The sequence below is a fragment of the Melitaea cinxia genome, chromosome 2 (genome assembly GCF_905220565.1).
Source record: "Melitaea cinxia chromosome 2, ilMelCinx1.1, whole genome shotgun sequence".
NCBI lineage: Eukaryota > Metazoa > Arthropoda > Insecta > Lepidoptera > Nymphalidae > Melitaea > Melitaea cinxia.
Genome location: NC_059395.1, coordinates 17,975,334 through 17,996,065, shown reverse-complemented (window position 1 = coordinate 17,996,065; position 20,732 = coordinate 17,975,334). Strand labels below are relative to the sequence as shown.

The 20,732-nt window shown below is 31.5% G+C and overlaps 2 protein-coding genes across 2 annotated transcripts in view; both read left to right on the top strand.

Moving 5' to 3' along the window:
* LOC123662379 overlaps positions 1 to 13,116 on the top strand; it is a 57,834-nt gene extending 44,718 nt beyond the window's left edge. Inside the window, exons 3-7 of the mRNA XM_045597229.1 lie at positions 5,000 to 5,167; positions 8,843 to 9,026; positions 9,676 to 9,912; positions 10,278 to 10,415; positions 11,280 to 13,116. Coding sequence (XP_045453185.1) covers positions 5,000 to 5,167; positions 8,843 to 9,026; positions 9,676 to 9,912; positions 10,278 to 10,415; positions 11,280 to 11,512 — 960 coding nt within the window. The 3' untranslated portion in view covers positions 11,513 to 13,116. The remainder of the gene's footprint in view (positions 1 to 4,999; positions 5,168 to 8,842; positions 9,027 to 9,675; positions 9,913 to 10,277; positions 10,416 to 11,279) is intronic.
* Positions 13,117 to 14,459: 1,343 nt separating this feature from the next.
* On the top strand, positions 14,460 to 15,400 carry LOC123662369 (gastrula zinc finger protein XlCGF8.2DB-like). The gene has a single exon (XM_045597217.1). The coding sequence runs from the start codon at positions 14,474 to 14,476 to the stop codon at positions 15,398 to 15,400; it is 927 nt and encodes a 308-aa protein (XP_045453173.1). The 5' UTR covers positions 14,460 to 14,473.
* The last annotated feature ends 5,332 nt before the right edge of the window (positions 15,401 to 20,732 follow it).

Below are 20,732 nucleotides of genomic sequence, written 5' to 3'. Positions count from 1 at the left end.
ATAATTTTAATATGAATATTTTTTATACTGTTTTATATATTAAAAATATTGTTTATAGGTTCATTGTCATGTCAATTTATTTTAAGTAATTGAGGAAAGTGCACATTCAATTTCAACAGCTAATAATCAGCAAACACCTGCTTATGTTGCATTTTATTTGTAAAATGCGTTGGTATGTTCATTGCGATTACACATAACGTTAGAAGTACATGTTACATGTTACATACATACAAGCTTATCGTCAGTAATATTTTAATATAATTTCGTAATAAATTTTAAAAACAATATTGTATTAATATTATAAAATATTCAAGGTTCTCGAATATTTTTTGATTATTTCTCTGTTATAAATCGTGTGATAATGGAAACGTTCGATCAATAATATTAAAATTTTTGCTTTTGAAAGTTTGAGCATACTAATAATTCAATCATTATATAATGGCTTAATAACTGCGTCATAATGCTGTCTTAATGATTTCCTGATGATGTGGTTACAAATACTAACAATTTGTAACAAGAAACTTGAAGTCACGATTACCAGAATTTCGTTAACAAAAGCATATTTTTCTAAACTAAAATTCATCAAAAATTAAATTTTAATTGAGCAAAATTCACACAGAAAATTAATTTCTATTTTAACAATAATAAAAGATAGTATTACAACTTTAATTTAAAATTAATAATATAGGTCATGCATCAGAGGAATCTATCTACTGTTGGTGCACTGTTGCAATTTCTCACATCATTGTTACTTAGTTTAGCAATTAAGTTCGCATTGTTCTGTTTTCAATCGCTACCATTGTTTTAAGATTTCCAATTTTCTTATTAGCATTTATGAAGTAAGCGTTTATGTAATGTTGGGTGTTTGCAATCTTCAATATTTGTTTAATAACGAAGATGTCGCTCACGGTTCAGGGTTGTTTGCCAATTTTTTTCAATTAGCAAAACTTTTTACAGGACAGCTTTTTAATCCATTACGATATTTTGAGTTTTAAGACCTAAACTTATTTTAAAAGTTTGATCAGTTCAGTTTTCAGGTTCTCACAGTGTAGGGGTAATATAATGATGCCTGTTCTTGTAAAATATTTCCGGCTTAAATCAAATCGAGTACAGCTGTTCTCGTCGGTATCTGGACTACATTTAGTTACAACAATAGCACTGAATTCCATATGGTGACTTAGAGAGTGTGAAGATAACAAATTAACCTTACCCTTCAGTATCTTATTGTGGACTTGTTACTGAATTTTAGTATGGTAATCAGTTGTTAGGTATATATCATATTAGAGTATATTATATCTATAGAAATAAAGCTCGATTGAAATAGTTTATCCAATTGAACTGTTGTCTTAATACATTTCTAGACTTTCTAAACTATCATATAATGTTGTTTTGACCATAAAACAAAAGGCAGGTCGATGCATGGTTTCAAGTGAACGCATATAATTCGCTTTTATCATTCGTCGTCACAATAGAAATTACAAAATATATTCACAATCGCAATATGTACAGATTCGAAGGTCTTTCGTGCGTGTATAGAATGACGATTAATAAGCACATTTGGTGTTTGTTACGGTAAGATCTTGAGATAATGTTTATTTGTTGTTGACAACTAAGCAGTTTTAATACGTGTCGAATTGGTTGACATTTTTGATTGGAAATCTAATGTAAGGTTCCTACTGTGACTCAGAGTATTGTTGTCCTGATCTGAATCCGCTGGATTATGATTTATGGTCAGTTTTAGAGAGTATGGCTTGCTTTAAATACCATAGTAATTTGGAATCTCTAAAACAATCCATACGATTGCCAGTGAAGAATTTTCCCATGGAAAGTTTGCGGACTTCTATGGGTAACTGGCATCAACGCTTAAAGGACTGTATTGCAACCAACGGAGACCACTTCGAATACGCTTTATTTTTAATGGTTTTATATTAATATATTGAATTAATACATTGTATTAGAATTAGAACATTATGTATGTCCCCTGGGACAAAAAAAAAGAAAAATTATCAGACCGTTTAGCCCAGCTTTGGGACGTATACCATGCTGCTTCAGTTCACTTGAGTTCATTGTTAAGTTTTAAGACAATTGTTTCTATTTGCAGTACATTTTGCGTCATAATCCATTTTAAACGCGGAATCTCGAAACGTGAGCATATGATTATTCAAGTAACGTATTAAAATATAAATATTCAATATTGACTTAGCTCGTTGATCTTCATAAAGCTTTATTATCATAACATATAAATAGGTAACGACTACAAGTTTACTTAGATGGTCACTAGTATAGGCAAAATATTTTTTGGTGATGTCATTTTCCATGGGCCCACATACATTTTTTGTTTTGATTTAGCAATAAGGAAATCTAGACATAACGTTTTTTTTGTATTAAAATATTTTTAATATCAATAAAAATAATGATTTAATGCTCAAAATCTGGAGCAGCATCTGGAGATGTATCTCAAACTTACAGAATATCACAGCCAAATAATGCTGTGGCGAGTATGGTAGTCAAAGCTCCGTGAAGACAGCATTACGATGAAGAAGTTATCATGTTGACATGATATAAGTTTTGCTAAAGATCAGGGGGGATACATTGTATGTAAGATGCTTTTAAAGATTGCTTCTATTAATAAAATATGTCAATTTTATAACTAACTAGCTTTTACCCGCGGCTTTGTTCGCATTGAAGTTTTTTAAATAAAAAGTATCCTATGTTCCTTCTAATACCTCCAAGAATATGTGTACAAAGTTTCATGATGATCAGTCATCATTTGTCGCGTGAAAGCGTAACAAACAAACTTACATTCACATTTATAATATTAGTAGGGATTAATAAAATTTTTGCTGTGCTGTGTGGCTACGGCACTAAAGAATTTAGCCACCCCCTCTCTTCCCGTGGGTGTCGTAAGAGGCGACTAAGGGATAACAAGGTTCCACAACCACCTTGGAACTTAAGAAGCCGACTGATGGCGGGATAACCATCCAACTGCTGGCTTTGAAATACACAGGCCGAAGACGGGCAGCAGCGTCTTCGGTGCGACAAAGCCAGTAAGTACTGCGGTCACCAACCCGCCTGCCCAGCGTGGTGACTATGGGCAAAACACATGAGTTCACGTTATTTTTGGCGTAAACTTGTGGAGGCCTATGTCCAGCAGTGGACTGTATAGGCTGTAATGATGAATAAAATTTTTGTTTTGCTAATTGATATTCAATTGAAGTTAAATTTTTTAAGCGGTCAGTAATTAAGCAATTACGAAATGGAATTCGAAATACGATACGCTTCATCGCTTTGTAATTCAAGGCGCAGACGTAGGAAGCATTTTTTATTGCTTCATAATCCTTATTATATTTATTATGTCGTTATTGAAAGTTAGAAATCCAAATATAAATTTGCTTATTTTGAGCTTCGTATGCTATTGTTAAGTAGCTAACCGCGACTTAGTTGCTATGTGTGTTAAAACGACTTCGTTATACTTTCACTATAATTGTTTATATTATAGTATTGTTCTGTATTACACTGCTATCTAAATGGTTTATCAAGATAAACTAAAACCAGATCTTAACTAATACCACCAGAACTACGTCTGTAAAAACCACATTTAATTATTATCTTGCAGGAGATATTGTGCGACGACGGTAAGAATATGCAACCAGACAAAAATCTAGCGATACTTATTTGGCTTATATTGCTCTCACCTCTAAAATTAGTTTTTTCTATATATTAAATATCTCTTATATAGATATATTTAGTTATACATATTTATATCTTGGTGCTAGGTAATATAATGTAAGCTACATTGTTTAAAAAAATGTTTCAATCGTAGAGGTAATTACGAAAAAAAAAAATTTTGTAATGTTACTAGAGATTGTATAAATGTATTTTTCATTATCTTCCATAATAACATTGTAAATTATACGTAAAATGTTTTTAAATTCTCAAGAAGAATTATTATAATTAGCAATTTAAAAAAATTACTTAATTTTATACAACAATATATAACTTAATTAAAATTGTGTAACATTTCTTTAACTACCTGTCTATGGACTTTATATGGAATGGTCGGGCAAAATGATCATTTTGCTACCATACCGATTCCTTATTTGTTCCGAAATATTACAATTGACATTAACACGCTCACCGTGTCAGCAACTTATTTATTAAACTGTATGAATGCAAATAACACAATATGAATTTCCTTTTGAACTTTTATATTTTTACATTTTCATACTTTCATGATAATAATTTTGTTAAGTTAAAGTGAACTTAAAATATATGAGAGGTTAACATAATTGGAATGAAAAGTCACTTTTGGCCGTGAATATTTATGTAATACTTACTGTTATGGGCTATATAAGTCAAGCCTAATGCAAAATCTAGTACAAAATTTTTCAATTCGTTTCTAGTATGTTTTTCCTGCATTACATATTTCTTATGATATTTCCTTTTAAATAACAAAACCTTGACCTTATCATTAAATACATTTTTGTATAAATATATATCAAATGAAATTAGTTGTTTATTTATTAAATGTTTTATAAGTTTTTAAATAGCTCAGGATAACATAGTTTTCTTTTATCAGTCAAACTTATTTGTTTCTTCTGACTGACTGTATACACTACAGCGTTATGTCATATCATTTTGCTTTGCAATGTTTTAATCATGGAGCTTAGAGCTCCATGGTTTTAATTTTTAGGCTGAGTTATTTTCGTTGTTAGGGGTAAGAACTAAAAAAAAAACTCTTTGGAAGTTCAAAACTTATATAAATTATTTTTTTATGAAACAAAGTTCTTCGTTGTCTTTAAAAATGTTAAGTGCCCTCTTCAGTCATCTTACATTAATTCTATTAGTCATGAAATTTTACTTATATTTTGGTATAGATATATTACTAAATTATTTCAATTAATAAATTATTTTTTAATGAACTTATCACTTGTTCAATCATATTTATTTAAAAAATATAAGCAGGCTAAAATTTATAATCTTTTTTTTTTTGTTCCAGGAATCGTTAGCAGAATGGGAGCGTGGTTTAGGCGACATGGAAGCGCCTGCTCCGGTAGCGAGCGCGCAAGGGCGCAAGTGGAGCATGCAAAGTGCGCATGCGCAGGACACAGCCCCAGACGAGACCTCGCACGTCACCAACTCGACTGATTCTTGTAAACTTCTTGTGGTTAGTATTAAATAAAGATAAATATTTTTTTTACTTGCAATAATTACTAGTACTAATTGACATTGGTTTTGCTAATGAGATCTGACCTCTGTGCAAATACTAGTTTCATAAAGTTTAATTATGTTACTTTTATTTTATCTACAAGTATTTTTGCATAGTACACTTTTGGATTTGAAAAAATGGAAATTTTGGTTTGCTATATTATAGTCAAAATTTAAATAAAATCATAGGTAAAAAAAACAACTATCCACTGTAAATATGGTTACAGCCATAAGCACACAGCAAATAGACTAATCGTTGTAGGATAATCAAATTCACAAAGTAATTATCATTCTATTTCACCGAAACTGGTCTCGTTATTTCGCTCTTTTTTCACATGTCTGTATGAAATACGAAGACGAATAATGGTCGATTAAAGTTTTTTTTTTTAATTGAATTCATTCGCATGGAGTTGAGACACGATATTATAATCTACAAGAGCTACTTTTTAGTCTCGTGGGAACAATAAATAATTACTATAGAACAATTACGTTGATATGTTTTTTACGATGTCTTAATTTGAAACGTTGTCTATATAAACATAAATATAAAGCTATACGAGTATGTTAGTAATACTGATATGAATAGCTCCGATGAATTTGTACTTTTGATTGTGTTTAAAGTAATTTTTAGTCCTGAAATCATTACTGGTTAAAGAAGGTATCTTTTCATATTTAGAAAGAAAATATGAGGAGTTCAAAGTAACAAGAAACGATTTTTGGATGTTTTAGTTTTATTTTATATTACGTAGGTACCTATAGCTATTTCACGTTAAAGCAAAATTATTAATAATACTTCGGACAAAAAACGACTAATTATTTGATTAACCTTTATGTTTAGTTGATTTTTAGTCTCTAACCTTAAAAAGTACGCAGTTTAGTGATTTAACGCTTAATAAATCGAATAAACATGTATTAATTTGTACACAACCATAAAATTATCTAAAAGTTGAAGAAAAATTATCGAACTAAAACGATACCTAACGACGTAGCAATAGCGATACATTGATGCAAGCAACTGCTTCGTGACTAATTGAGTTTGATGAACATAGGGGTTAATTGGTGTTAACACGGCACATTCGAGGCGTCTCGATCCTTCGGACAAAGAAGATGTGTTGTGAAGCCTGTGAGCGTATAATAATTATATAATAAGTGCGTAAAATAATTATATGAATCTCATTAGAATCTGTTTTGATCTGATAACATTAGTTTGTTTAAATACCTATCAACTATTATTAAAGCCAATAAAAAGAAACAAAATTTTGATATACCATTATTATACCAAAACTTTTAGTTAAACGTTTATGCGTATTGATGAAATATTTTTGATTATAATTTCTTTTTATATAACTATTTAGTAGATAATTATTTATAGTTGGTGGAAAAGAAATACTTTATCTCTAATAGCATGGATGATTTTACCAATGTCACGGGGATTCTACGAAGTATTTAAAAGTAAAAAAAAAAATACAATTGAATTGAGAACCTCCTCGTTTTTGGAAGTCATTTAAAAACATGAAACTATTCTGTAGTATAAAATATCGAGGTACGCTTCTGCCTGTAATATGCTACAGCTGGGCATAGGCCTCTTTCCCTATGTAGGAGAAAGATCAGAGCTTAATCCATCACGCTGCTCCAATACGCGTTGGAGGATATATTCCCTAGTATGAGTAACGATCACTATCAAGTGTATAATCATGACCGACAGCTTAACGTGCTCTCAAAGGCACGGTGGGAAGACCCATAAGGACTAACAAACAGACCGGAAATAAATATTTGTATAAATATAAATATCCACTCCAAGCGGGAATCGAACAAGCGACAGTCAGTGTTTAGGCGTCCCCGACACGTTACACGCACCATTATACCAGAGCGTTCGTCATGGAGGTACCCGACAATATTTTCTTAGAGTTTTCGAATATAAATCTCAGTAAAAACTTTAATATAACTTCATATGACGTCTGTAACAGTTGTAAATAAGTTTTTACTACGAGAACAAGTTATGTAAATAGGTTATATTAGCCGACGAAAATATCACTTTAAAATCTCGAGATTTTTTGTTTTAAATTCAAGAAAAAAATCTTACATCTTAGTTTAATTTTCCTCGTCTTAAAATCTTCTACAACATTCAAATATCATAAGTAGATACAATTAAATAACATTTACTAATAAATGACATAAACAATCTTGTAAATGAAATGAGATTTTTAGTATAAATATTTTTATTTTTATCGCCGTAGTAATCGTACTGGCTGCTGGTGATAAACTTATTTTTATAGTCTAAATAAAAAACGCATCGGTATATCATTAAGAAGATAATTTTTTTTTGTACGCTACACAACGGAACTACTTAATCAATACTAATAATTATTTCACAACGAAAAAGATCTTTAATTTTTTAACCGACTTCCAAAAAAGGAGGAGGTTCTCAATTCGACTGTATTTTTTTTTTTTTTTTTTTTTATGTATGTTACATCAGAACTTTTGACCGGGTGGAGCGATTTCGACAAATTTTCTTTTAATCGAAAGGTGGTGTGTGCCAATTGGTCCCATTTAAATTTATTTGAGATCTAACAACTACTTTTCGAGCTATATCTAATAATGCGTTTTTACTTGACGCTTTTTTCGTCGACCTACGTTGTATTATACCACATAACTTTCTATTGGATATACCGATTTTGATAATTCTTTTTTTGTTGGAAAGGGGATATCCCTAGTTTGGTACCATGATAAGGAAACCAGGATCTGATGATGGAATCCCAGAGAAATCGAGGGAAACTCTCGAAAATTCGCAATAACTTTTTACTGGGTATACCGATTTTGATAATTTTTAATTTAATCAAAAGCTGATGTTTAGCATGTGGTTACATATAAATTTTATCGAGATCTGATAACTACTTTTTGAGTAATCTTTGATAACGCGTAGTTACTTGACTATTTTTTCGTCGATCTACGTTGTATTACTCTTCGATGTAATTGAAGTCGGTTTTTTTTTTCGTTTGCGAGCAAACACAATTATTTAGAAACATATTTTATATCGCTAGCTAATCATAAATAAAATTGCGAACTTGGGGAGACCTACGTCCAGCAGTGGACTGCAATAGGCTGAACTAACTAATCATAAATATGTCATAACGTATGTTTTCTGAAATTTCCAGTTTTCTTAAATTTTCATTCCATATGAGCTTTTAACAAAGTATTCGAAAACGTTAAAAAATTGTCAAGAAAAACTCGAACCATTTTCGAGTTTTGCATTTAGCGATGTTTTTAGTGGTTAATTTTTATTTACATAACTAATAAGTTGTCTTATTAGCTATAGAGTTATGTATTTTTATAAAATACTACGGGTTCATGCACACTGCCTACCTGATGGTAAACGGTTGCCGTAACATATAGACGCCTACAATACCAGAAGCAATACAAGCGTATCACCAATCTTACCCCCGGTTCTCCCTAGGAGCTCTAGCTACCAATTACTCACCACAGAAACACAACAGTACTCCTCCGGACTAGCTGCTCCAAATTTTAAGTACGATATTTCCTGCTGTCCCTTACCTGAATGAAATGCATACATACTAAATAAATGCTACCTAAATAAATAATACAAAGTCATCAATGCACAATTTACAAATTACAGTTTATCGGTGAATCAAGAACGCCAATATGGAAGCTATCGTTGTGCGGAGGTAACGCAGCCACGGTGGCGGCGAGGGCGGGTACCAAGCTGTTACCACCGAAGATACGGATCGCTTGGAACCCGCCCTCCACGGCCTACCACTACACTGAGAAGTTGCGTCTTGTGGTGACTGCTGTTTATAGTGGTGAGTTAGGGTTTATCTTTTTTATTACTAATTTATTTTATTACACACCAAAGGGAGACAAGATACAATTTTGTTTCACCTAAAGCATACTCTTCAATAGCTAAAACCAATCGATAGGGAGTAAAAAATAGTAAAACCTTTGTGAAGTAACCTTATTAAAGAAGTACGTAACAAAATCGCAACAAAAGTTGAAGATTATGGTTGTAGAACGTAATTGGGATGCTTTGAATTCTATGAAAACGATCAAATTTTAAAAGACTTACCTTCATATTGAAAAGAAAGAACTTAAAAGGCAAACAAGCATCAGTCGATTAAGGCTTTATTATCTGTATTTGTTGTACTTCGTAACATACCAAAACATTTTTCTTTTCTCAAAACGTCTCATAATATGGTAGGAAAACACATTTTTTCGAACTTAATATTAAAGCTTAGAAATATAATTAATGGCATACTGATTGCCAATTTATTAGAACTACCCTAAAAATAAGACTTGTTTTAAATATTTGGTTTTCTTTTGGAAAGGCCAGTTCATCAACAGTAAACACTTATTAATTCCATTTTGCCTTTTACAATTTTTTTCTTACTTATCAAAAACTCACAAATGAGACTTATTTGTTGCATTCCTTAAAATACTTTTATCCCTCATCAGGTTCAGTTTGCAACAATGAATCTCAATTCGTATGCGGCGGGACAAGCTTATGCATATCTTCCTATCTGGTCTGTGACGGTGTCCGCCACTGTCCGGGGGGTGAAGACGAGGACTCCAACGCCTGTTCCCATCGCCGTGACTCCCCGCTCCTGGAGATGCTGAGGAGGTTCGCGGCTAGGAACCAGGAGTTGTTGGGTCTGGATCAGCCTGATGGTGTAACCAAACCTTCCGTTATAAGTAAGTATTAATCTTAAATTTTATAGGTTATGCATTGTGGTTGACCATACTTGAAGATCCCGATATAATCCCGTGTAATGAAAATGTATTAAATTATCATTAGAATTTTAGACAAAATTTTGTAATGTCTTTTGTAAAAATAAAATGGGGTCTAATAAAAAATCTAAATATTTTATTTTCATAAATCTGATTGTATACACTGGTTTTTTATCATATGTTAGTTATTTAAGTTGAGTTTTGTACGTTTGTGGTAAAAGTAGTAGCAGAAAAACGCATTCTATTTTAATCTAAGCCCAATTAATTTCAAAATTCATTTAGACTGCATATTTTACATACTAATAAATGTATAATGTCTAATTTTCCAGTGAAGATAACCGAAGGTGAACAGAAACAGAACGCGTTTATGGAGTTCGCAGCAGCTCTGAAGCCCTATGGTCCATGGAGTTATCTCGTGGTCGGGATGCTGGTCTGCGCAACTATACTCATGTTCTGTCTGGCTTGGGGTGAGGATATATTACTTTATATTTGTGTGTTAGAGTAAAGAGAAAGAAATTATTGAGAAATTATTTTGAGCCTTGGTTTTCCATGAAATTTATGGCAGATAATAATTTCTGTATGCTTCTATATGTTAGTAAGAATCTTAAATGAAAGTAATATGGGCAAGCAAAAAGTCATGGCTATTCAAAAGTAAAACAGAAAGACTAAAAAAATTACGATACAAGTCATAGTAGAGGAGCTGCTATCCGAATATAACAGGGACGTTTGAAAAGTATTAAAAATTCAAAACACGAAAAATAAGTTAAAAATAATAATAAAGAATTCAATATCGTATCACGAACTCGGTAGTTAAAATAACTGGGTCGTCTAACTTATCACCTTTTTTTAATGATTAATGTTTTTACAAACGACGTAAACATTTAAAAGCTAGACACAAAACCGCAGACTAATACACGACGAATCTAATTATGAATGACTGAAGTCATAGTATTTTTTTTTCTGGTGTTGTGGTTTTGTGTGCATAAATTACGCTATATTATTTATATTTATCAAATTATATGTCTTTTACTCACTGATTGATTGAAGCCGTAAAAAAACTCCGAATCAATTTCTATAAACTATATATCGTACCAACTCTGTAACAAGATCTATCTTTAATAAAAAATCATCAAAATACGTGTCGTCGTGTACGTCTTTAATAAAAAGTAAGTTGTCCTAAATAAAATAAATAAATAAATACATTCATAATTGGCGGAGTAATCGCAAAAGAAACGTACAAAAAAAATATACAGTTGAATTGAGAAGTCCTCCTTTTTTTAAGTCGTTTAAAGGTACCTATGATAATTAATATGATACCTTTTATTTTCCAGAATGTTGCTGCAAACGCTCGAAGCCATCAGACACCCCGGTCATACCAGCCTCGTGTATGGATCTCTCCCCGACTGTCACAGTTACCGCATCCTCCCAGCAACTATTCGACACTATCCCCCCTTCTCCGCCAGAATACGAGCCTCCCCCCTCCTATTCCTCATTATTCCCCAGAGCCTACAAATCCTCTCCCTCCCCAGTACCACACTGCTCTCACCAGGAGCCTCCAGACTGATAGATTAATATTACATAATGGGTGTTGCGAACTATAGCCAAATCATACTGTAAATTAATTAGTTTAGTGTTCTGTAAAAATGAAGATAATCAAGTAATTTAGGAGCTGAGCTCGATTTTGTTTGAGATACAGTCTGTTGTCTGTGAACTAAAAAAATATTAAACTAAAAAATATTAAAGTCTATAGAAAAGCGACTTGTCTATGATTGTCTATTGAACGATGCGTTTTGACTAAAGTTATATTGTTTGCTCTTACTGTTGATATTTTCAAATATCATCTTTATTTAAATAACTTAAAATAAAAACTTAACAGTCTTTGTTAACTGATAATAAAATCTGAAAAAATAATATATGAAAGTGATGTACAATTAAAAAAAGAAATATTTGTCACTCGTAATCTCAACAAAATTTGAAGATAAACACGTAATCTTTCATTATGACATTATGATTCGAATTTATAGAATGAGTAAAAACATATAATAACAAAGACAACATTTGTATAGAACAAGAACCTTTTCAATATACTTTCGCTATGAAAAATAATTAAATTTATATTATTTGTACAAGACACAAAAAGACGATTCGAAATTGGACGATAATTTCTAATAGACAGACTGTATTTTGTAAATATTCTCTGATACATGCAAACTATAGATTACAAGACAAAATCATAAAAAATATGATTTAGTATGTTCTGCTGTATATATTGTATGAACGCCATAGTTTAAGTACAACGTTTGCTTACATTTGGGACCAATTTATATTTTATTCAACATTTTCTACTCACTATGTACCTCACGAAAAATATGGTAGCAGTTGTTATACTAAAGTTTGTTCATTTAGTATGAATCGAAAAAATATTTTACTGTTTTATACCCTTAAGAGTTGAGGCCATCTATATCATGGTATCATCTAATTCAAATCAGTGTTCAGAAAATAAATATTATTTCAGAAATAATTAGTTGTTCTAATTTTGCTAAAATTATTTTTAAAAAATCATAACTTGTAAAAGCTTGAAAATTAGGTTATTAATTTTAGGTCACTATTTATGTAACCTTATGGTCATGTAATTTTAAACCACAAATTTAACTATTTTTTTCCTTTTTTTGTGTCTTACATTATCATGCCTATACCTATATAATGACCTCACCTTCAACGCTGTTATCTACAAAGTGGGCTTTAATACTGATGTTACCTCTGAAGAAATTTTTATGACTACTTCACTAAATTTGACTGTGAATAATCTAATTATTTCTATATTAGTACATATTTTAGGTATTTTGGTATCATATTATAAAAATGTTATTTGCGAGTACATAATTAAAAAAAAAACAAACATCTCATCCTTACATTCAATTTTTTTAGTATTTAAGGCTTAGTGTTCAACAATTTTATGATTAAACTAGTCTTGTTAGAATCTATTTTAATTACCTAGAATATGTTTAGTATTCCAGACCTAGGATATTGGGTAAAAATGATTAATATTAAGATCATTTGTAAAATATTCAGATTTATAATAAACGTACCTAAGCATTATAAAGTGAGTGATATATATTATAAGATAAATACATACTAAAATACGATAATATATATTTATTTGAAAAATCTGTGTTTTATTGCACCTTTATTTAAAAAAAAAACCTATCTAAATATGTATAAGACAGATGTGAACATTTTAAGGTACTATAAAAAATTAAAATTAAATTAAAAAATAGTGTACAAAATTTTCTCGTTGAAAAATACTTATTATATATAATAAATCCAAAAACTTATCGCTCGATCGCTACAGCCTGTAATATCCCACTGCTAGACATAGACCTCTTTGCCCATGTAGGAGAAGGATCAGAGCTATACCCACCACACTGGTCCAATGCGGGTTGGCGGATATATTCCTTACTATGAGTATCGATCGCGAGAGACTCACAGGTACAGCACAAACACCTACACCATGGCAAACATCCGTATGGCCAATACAAATATTTGTCATGTGCGGGGATCGAACTCGCAACCGCCAGCGCAACAGCCACAAACCAGTGCAGTAACCGTTGCACGATGTATTAATGTTTTATTTCGTTAAACATTTTTCATTATTCATTTCATATGTGCAAACTGAACCGTATGATATTTCACTTTTGCTTCATACTTTTAGAAAAAGCCAAAGTAATACCATAGATAATATTATAAAGAGTAATGACGTTTAAACTGTCATAGTAACAACAAAAAAAATTAAGGCTGTATGGATTATAGTCCTTTGCCTCTCCCTATTGGGGATAAATTTTAAAACAACAACAAAAAAATTTAAGTTTCTATAATATGACAACAAATAATATAAGTTTTTGATATAAGTAAAAATAATGGTTAATTGAAGTCGAATTACAGATAAATAATAGTAGTTAAAGAGTGAAATATATTTAATTAAAACAATAAGTTTTTATTTAGAATGAATAACAAAGAAACAATTTGTCGTGTTTGCTTAGAGCCTGGCCAAAATAAATACATATCTTTGTACGAAAAATACAAACATTATTTGTTATTGGAACATATCAATGCAATAACTTCCATAGAAATCAAACATCATGATGGTTTTCCTGACCAAATATGCGAGTCTTGCTACGAACAACTGCAAGCGGCGATTGTTTTTAAAGAAAAGTGTGAAATTTCCAATCTAACACTACATCAGTCTTATTTGAAACGCGAGTTACCTTCAGATGGGGACGATAATCTTAATATAAAAAAAGAAGACTGTATAGAAAATGTTATTAAATCAGAACAAGGAAATTATGAAGATTTTTTAAGTTTTGATAATTTGAGTGAAGACAGTCCACACAACGACGACGTTACAATTATTCTAGAAACTGTTCCACCAAAAAGTAAAGCTGTCGATCACAAGGTTGAATGTCACGACTGCGGAGGCATATTTAAATCCAAATGCAAACTAAGAGTTCACTGGAAAAAAGTGCATATGCTTAACAATCTAGTATGTGAACATTGTAAAAGAGCGTTTAAAAGTTACAAAGCATTTCACATGCACAAGAAGAAAAAGACAAAAAGCTGTAAAGCAGCTACTGATAATAATGTGTCCATAGAAGGAGTAGGAAAAGCTCGAATATTTATTTGCAAAGAATGTGGCTATAGAACTTCTAAAATCAAAGACATGAAAACACACCTAGTAACACACAGCGGAGAGAGACCCTTTAAATGTAATCTATGCCCCAACACATATACCCAGTACAGTTCTCTCCAGGGCCATAAAGAAGGCGCTCACAAGAATTACGTAGTAGAATTGACATGTTATTTTTGTGGTAAATATATAAAGGGCCGTAGAAATGTTTATAGACATTTAAAAGGACATACAGATCAAAAGATAACTTGTACTGTGTGTGAAAAAACTATGAATAAAAGGAGTTATCATACTCATATGAAACGACACAGCGGGGTCAAGTCGTACACTTGTGAAAAATGTGCTTCTACATTCTACACCAGTGCAGAACTGTGCAATCATAAACGCTGGGTTCATAATAGGAAAGACAAACTTTTTAAATGTGATTTATGTGATTATAAATGTGCAAAATCACATAGTATGAAGCAGCATAAAAATAGACACACAGGCAAAAATTTTCCTTGTACGTATTGTGGAAGATTCTACCTCAGTGCAGATAAATTGTCAGCGCATGAGAGGTCACATTACGACGAGAAGAAATATGAATGTCCACAATGCAAACTGAAATTTTTCAATCGAAATTCCATTAGAAAGCATTTGAAGTTAAAACATTCCGTAACAATTATTAATGAACAAAAAAATGTATCAGTAGAAATTAAGAAAGAAAACCTTATTGTATTACAAAGTGAAGACATAATAATGGAGAATAATCCTACAGTATTAGACTAATATCATAAATAATGACATATAAAAATCTTTATTATTCTAGTCAAGAAACTGCAGCTGAAGTTAATCTAAATTTTTTATTTTAAAAATGTTAAAATTATAATTCTCACTATAAAGACATTATACTATCACAATTCCAGTTAATTTTCAGTTTATTGCTTTTGTGTAACCATAGATCAAGTAATCTATGTGTGTAACATGCATTGAAAATATTTTTATACTTGTAAGATGTTTACTAATTTTTATGTCAAACAAATATTTTTTATGACTAGGTCGGATAATACATAACTATAATATCAATTTTGTTTATGGAACCCATACTTTAATGCTGCAAATGGGAACCATCTATTCAAAGAATATGCATTTCTATGGCTGCTTTAAATAATTTCTCTTCATATATTTGACGTTTCTTGGAACCTTATGTCTGTGTATGGTTTTGTATGTGCAATTCCATTTATTTATAGAAGTAATTTTGGTAACAAAGAAAGACTCATCTAAGTTTTGAGAATAAATTTAATATTATTATATTTAGTACTGGATATTTCTGGTCATTTATAGAAAGAATTTTTTTATGTCTTGGATACAACTATCTGAATCTTATCAGCAACTAGCTAAATGGTAATATAATTGTATTTTTTGTCACGTATGCGTTTTCATATTATAAACTACATATTTTTTAAATATAATATTGAATAAGTTTTGACTGCAGTTGTATCAAAATTTTGTACTGAGGAAAAATTATTTATTATACATTTATTTCAATTAATTGTATTACTCATAATCTATTTCATTCCTTTTGTTAATGACTCATCCCTTCACTTTTGTTATTTTTGACATGAAGTAAAATAAGTTTACCAATAGTTTACCTGGTTTTTTTTATTGTATATTGTACACCATAAACTTTAACTGAGGTAGGGCACAGCAGGAAATTTCTTGCTTAAAATAAGGAGCAGCCCGACTGGGGAAGTACCTCGACCTTACAGAAGATCACAGGTAAATAACACTGTTTTCAAGCAGTGTTGTGTTCCTTTTGGTGAGTAAATTGACCAGAGCTCCTGGGGGGAATTGGGCATAGGGTCGGCAACGCGCTTGCGATGCTTCTGGTGTTGCAGACGTCTATAAGCTGCGGTAATCTCTTACCATCGGGTCAGTCGTACGCTTGTTTGCCGATTTAGTTATATATATATATATATTCTTTATTGCACTAAGTAAATTTTACAATAGTCATACTAATGGCAAGGGCGAACTTATCTCTAAAAGAGATCTCTTCCAGTCAACCCATGGCAGTGAGTGATAATGTGAAAAGCGGGGCAAAGTAGTGCAGGAATAGAATAATAATAATAAAAAAACAAAATACATACACCACACATACATAAACATACATATATATAACATACATATATATAACATTGGCGCGAATAGGCTGACCTGACTGACTGACTTGACTATTTTTTCGTCTACCTACGTTGTATTACTTGTGAATATAATTGAAGTCGGTTTTCTTTTTTCGTTTGCCTGCAAACACAATTATTCTCTTATATAAATTAAAACAAATTGGTTGCCTAAACAATTACTATAATAATTTATTCCTTCCAAAAAGGAGGAGGTTCTCAATTCGATTGTATTTTTATTTTATGTATTTTACTTCAGAACTTTTGACTGGGTAGAGCGATTTTGACAAATTTTCTTTTAATCGAAAGGTGTGTGTGTGTGTCATTTGGTCCCATTTAAATTTATTTGAGATCTAACAACTACTTTTCGAGTTATAATAATGCTAATAATGCGTTTTTACTTGACACTTTTCTCGTCGATCTACGTTGTATTATACCGCATAACTTTCTACTGGATGTACCGATTTTGATAATTCTTTTTTGTTGGAAAGGAGATATGCCTAGTTTGTTACCATGATAAGGAAACCAGGATCTGATGATGGAATCCCAGAGAAATCGAGGGAAACTCTCGAAAATTCGCCTAACTTTTTTGTGGGTGTACCGATTTTGATAATTTTTAATTTAATCGAAAGCTGATCTTTATCATGTGGTCATATTTAAATTTTATCGTAATCTGATGCTTTTGGAGTAATCTTTAATAATGCGTATTTACTTGACTATTTTTTCATCCACCTACGGCGTACTTGTCGATATAATTGAAGTCGGTTTTTTTCGTTTGCCTGCAAACACAATTATTTGTATAACTATAAGTATATAATCTGAAAGGTTAAAATGATAAAACAAAACTAGCTTTTAACAGAGCTATAACAAAATTTTTTAAGCAGTTTATTAGCTTATACTTGCAAAAAATAGCTCTGGTTTTTTAGTGTTCAAAAAAATATAAAAAAAAATTGTAAGCCCTTCTGAATTTATTTCTTACATCTCATCACAAGGTAATAGGTACAAGGTATAGTTAACAAAACAAAACTCATTTTCGTCTACACTAAAGGTTTCCCAAATATTTGTTAAAATCTAATGTAACAGACTACATACTTAGTTTCTCGGCGTCTTCCCGGTTTATATCCAAGTTGATATTTTTTTTTTTTTTGTATCTCGTTTTTACCCTTAAACCGTCTCAGCTGAGCTCCACACCCAAGAAGAAGCAGATAACAATTAAAACCAGATTGTTCTTTAATTGAGCTATAACAAATAAATTAGTTCAATCTTTTCGTGCTTATAGGCACGGTGAGACCTACGCAGGATACGCACGTTAAATATTGAAATGTGGAAAAAAGCAGAAAGTACTCAAAAGAGTTGTTACTTGTTAGTTCCATTTGTAAAAGTAAAACTTTTTAATTTGACAAATTCGATACCAATCAGACAATTCATTTCAACGTTATTAATTATTTATGCACCTATCAATACCTTGTTGCCAACTATTTTATTGATCTGTCGCTACGTTTCGTTTTAATTTACTAACGGAAATGGAAATTTCCGAATTTACGATTAGACCTAGTAGAATTCATTGTAGCGTTGCAATACAATATTGTCACATAATTATCAAGCTGTTGAATACACAAGTGGATCCTTTATGAATGTTGATGTAATTTTGAACGTAGTTATGGATTTTGCCTATATGAATTAAATTTTATTTTTTTGCCAAAATTGTAAGACGCGGATTTTTTGACAACGCGTTGGCGCAGCGGTTACAGCACAGGCTGTTGCGATGGCGGTCGCGGGTTCGATCCCCGCTCACGACAGACATATATATTGGTTTGTAGTGGTCTAAGCGTTTGTGCTTGTGTATCTATGTTTGTGATTGAGTAAATCCTAATGGGGCCATCATTAGGATTGAGTGTGAAGCGTTTATTTAAATGAGCGAGAAATAGTGAACAAGGTACTTTATTCTCATGTCCTTAGATACATATATACTACATACATGTAACATAATTTAAACATTACTATTTCGATCGAAAAATAATTGGGATTTTGCTTATCTTACTAAATTTGAACGTATTATTGTATATATTACAAAAACAAAAAAAAAACGAATTGCAACTGGTTGTATTGTATGTAAGTAAGGTCTGCGCAAAAATAATTGTTCTTTGTAAGTTTGTTAATTTCTTAAAATGGGTTTTTTTAATTTTTGTCAGTTTAGATTGTTTAAACTAGTGTCGTAGTAACGATTTTGTTTCCGAAATGATTTAAAAAAAAGCCTCTATTTAAAGTTTTTTTATCTATGCAGATACCATTCCAGCCATAATCATTTTTTGTAAACCCCCGTTTTAACAACTCTGTACATAATACATAAAATGATACTATTAATACGTTTCAGTATGAGTCAGTATAATTGCCCGCAGACTACTCGGATCCCACGGTGTACCGACACCAACATCGCCCATATCAATATAAACGAATACCACTTATTATAACGGCGCTTTTCAAATTAAAAAAAAAAAAAACAGTTTATTATATTATAAATAACAGTATTGAGCTGGTAAAATATATATAGTAAAATAACTATATGTAGGTTTATTAAATAGTAGAAATTTATTTTTAAATTCATAGTAGCTTGGGTAGTATTTTTCATGTTACCCATATTAGTGTTAGGGATTTTTTTTGTATTTTTACAAATATTTGTTTCTATACCTACTCGATTTGGTGGGTTTTGGGGTAGAATATGTAATGTTATATCATAAAGCATAGGCACTTGACAGCGATCGTCAGTCATCATCAGGGTCATGAAATTGGGTAGGTATCTATCAAAGGGCAGCGTGGTGGATTAAGCTCCAACCATTGTCGTATATGCAGGAGAGCCTTTACCCAGCCGTGGGATTTTTTCATGCTGATTTGATACATTTATCTGAAAAATTTATTTTTCATTAGTTTGTGTAAAATGTAGGTAAGCTTTTCAATTTTTGCTATCTTGACGAATAATTTGAAATTGCTGTTGTATATCTGTTGTTAGTTTTACGTTATGAAAAAAAAATTGGGTAAACGTAAAAATATATAAAATAAAAATACGTACGCTTCAGCTTGTAATATCCCACTACTGGGCATAGGCCTCTTTCCCCGTGTAGGAGAAGGATCAGAGCTTAATCCACCACGCTACTCCAATGCGGCTTGGCGGATATATTCCCTACTGCGAGTAACGATCGCTATCAGGTGTACATGATAACAACCGGGACCGACGGCTTAACGTACTCTCCGAGGCACGGTGGGAAGACCCACAAGGACTGCACAAATACCCAGACAACGGCAAACATCTGTATGGCCAAAACAAATGTTTGTCATGTGCGGGGATCGAAGCCGCAACCGCCAGCGCAACAGGTACACTCCATGGCTGTGACCATTGCGCAAACGCGGCGTCACAACGTCGTACGATACACGGTCGTAGGGTAATACGTAATATATTATATTAATTACACTTTTTTCTATAGTTAAAATATATTAAAACATATACCGAAAAAAATTAGATTAAACTGAATGAAGACCTTATAAAGGTAAAACCAATAAAAAAACAAAATAAAAACGTCTTTACGTTCGTAGTCAAAGAACCACGGCTGTTACTGTAATTTGGAATATTACTTGCAAATGGTAATGATTTCCGCATTTTAAACGTACACTAGAAGCGTGTAATGTTATTATTAGTGTAACTATAAATATTATTACACTATTAGTATTTATGTAAATGTAATTGTTCAAAATTGAGCTATAACTTAAAAGAGTTGGCAGTATAATCGTTGTTACAGAATAGAACCTATGCCATAGGTAATAGTGAAAAGCTGTTACAGAATGAGCAATAGCGAATAAAAAAAACTGCATTTCAGATTCTTGTTGATAAATTTTTTAGTCAGAATTGATTTGGATAAAAAATATTATTGCAAAGGACGGATACAGTAGCT

What these genes read in the sequence shown, in the direction of transcription:
- LOC123662369 (XM_045597217.1), top strand. Translation starts at nt 14,474, where the DNA reads ATGCTTAACAATCTAGTATGTGAACATTGTAAAAGAGCGTTTAAAAGT.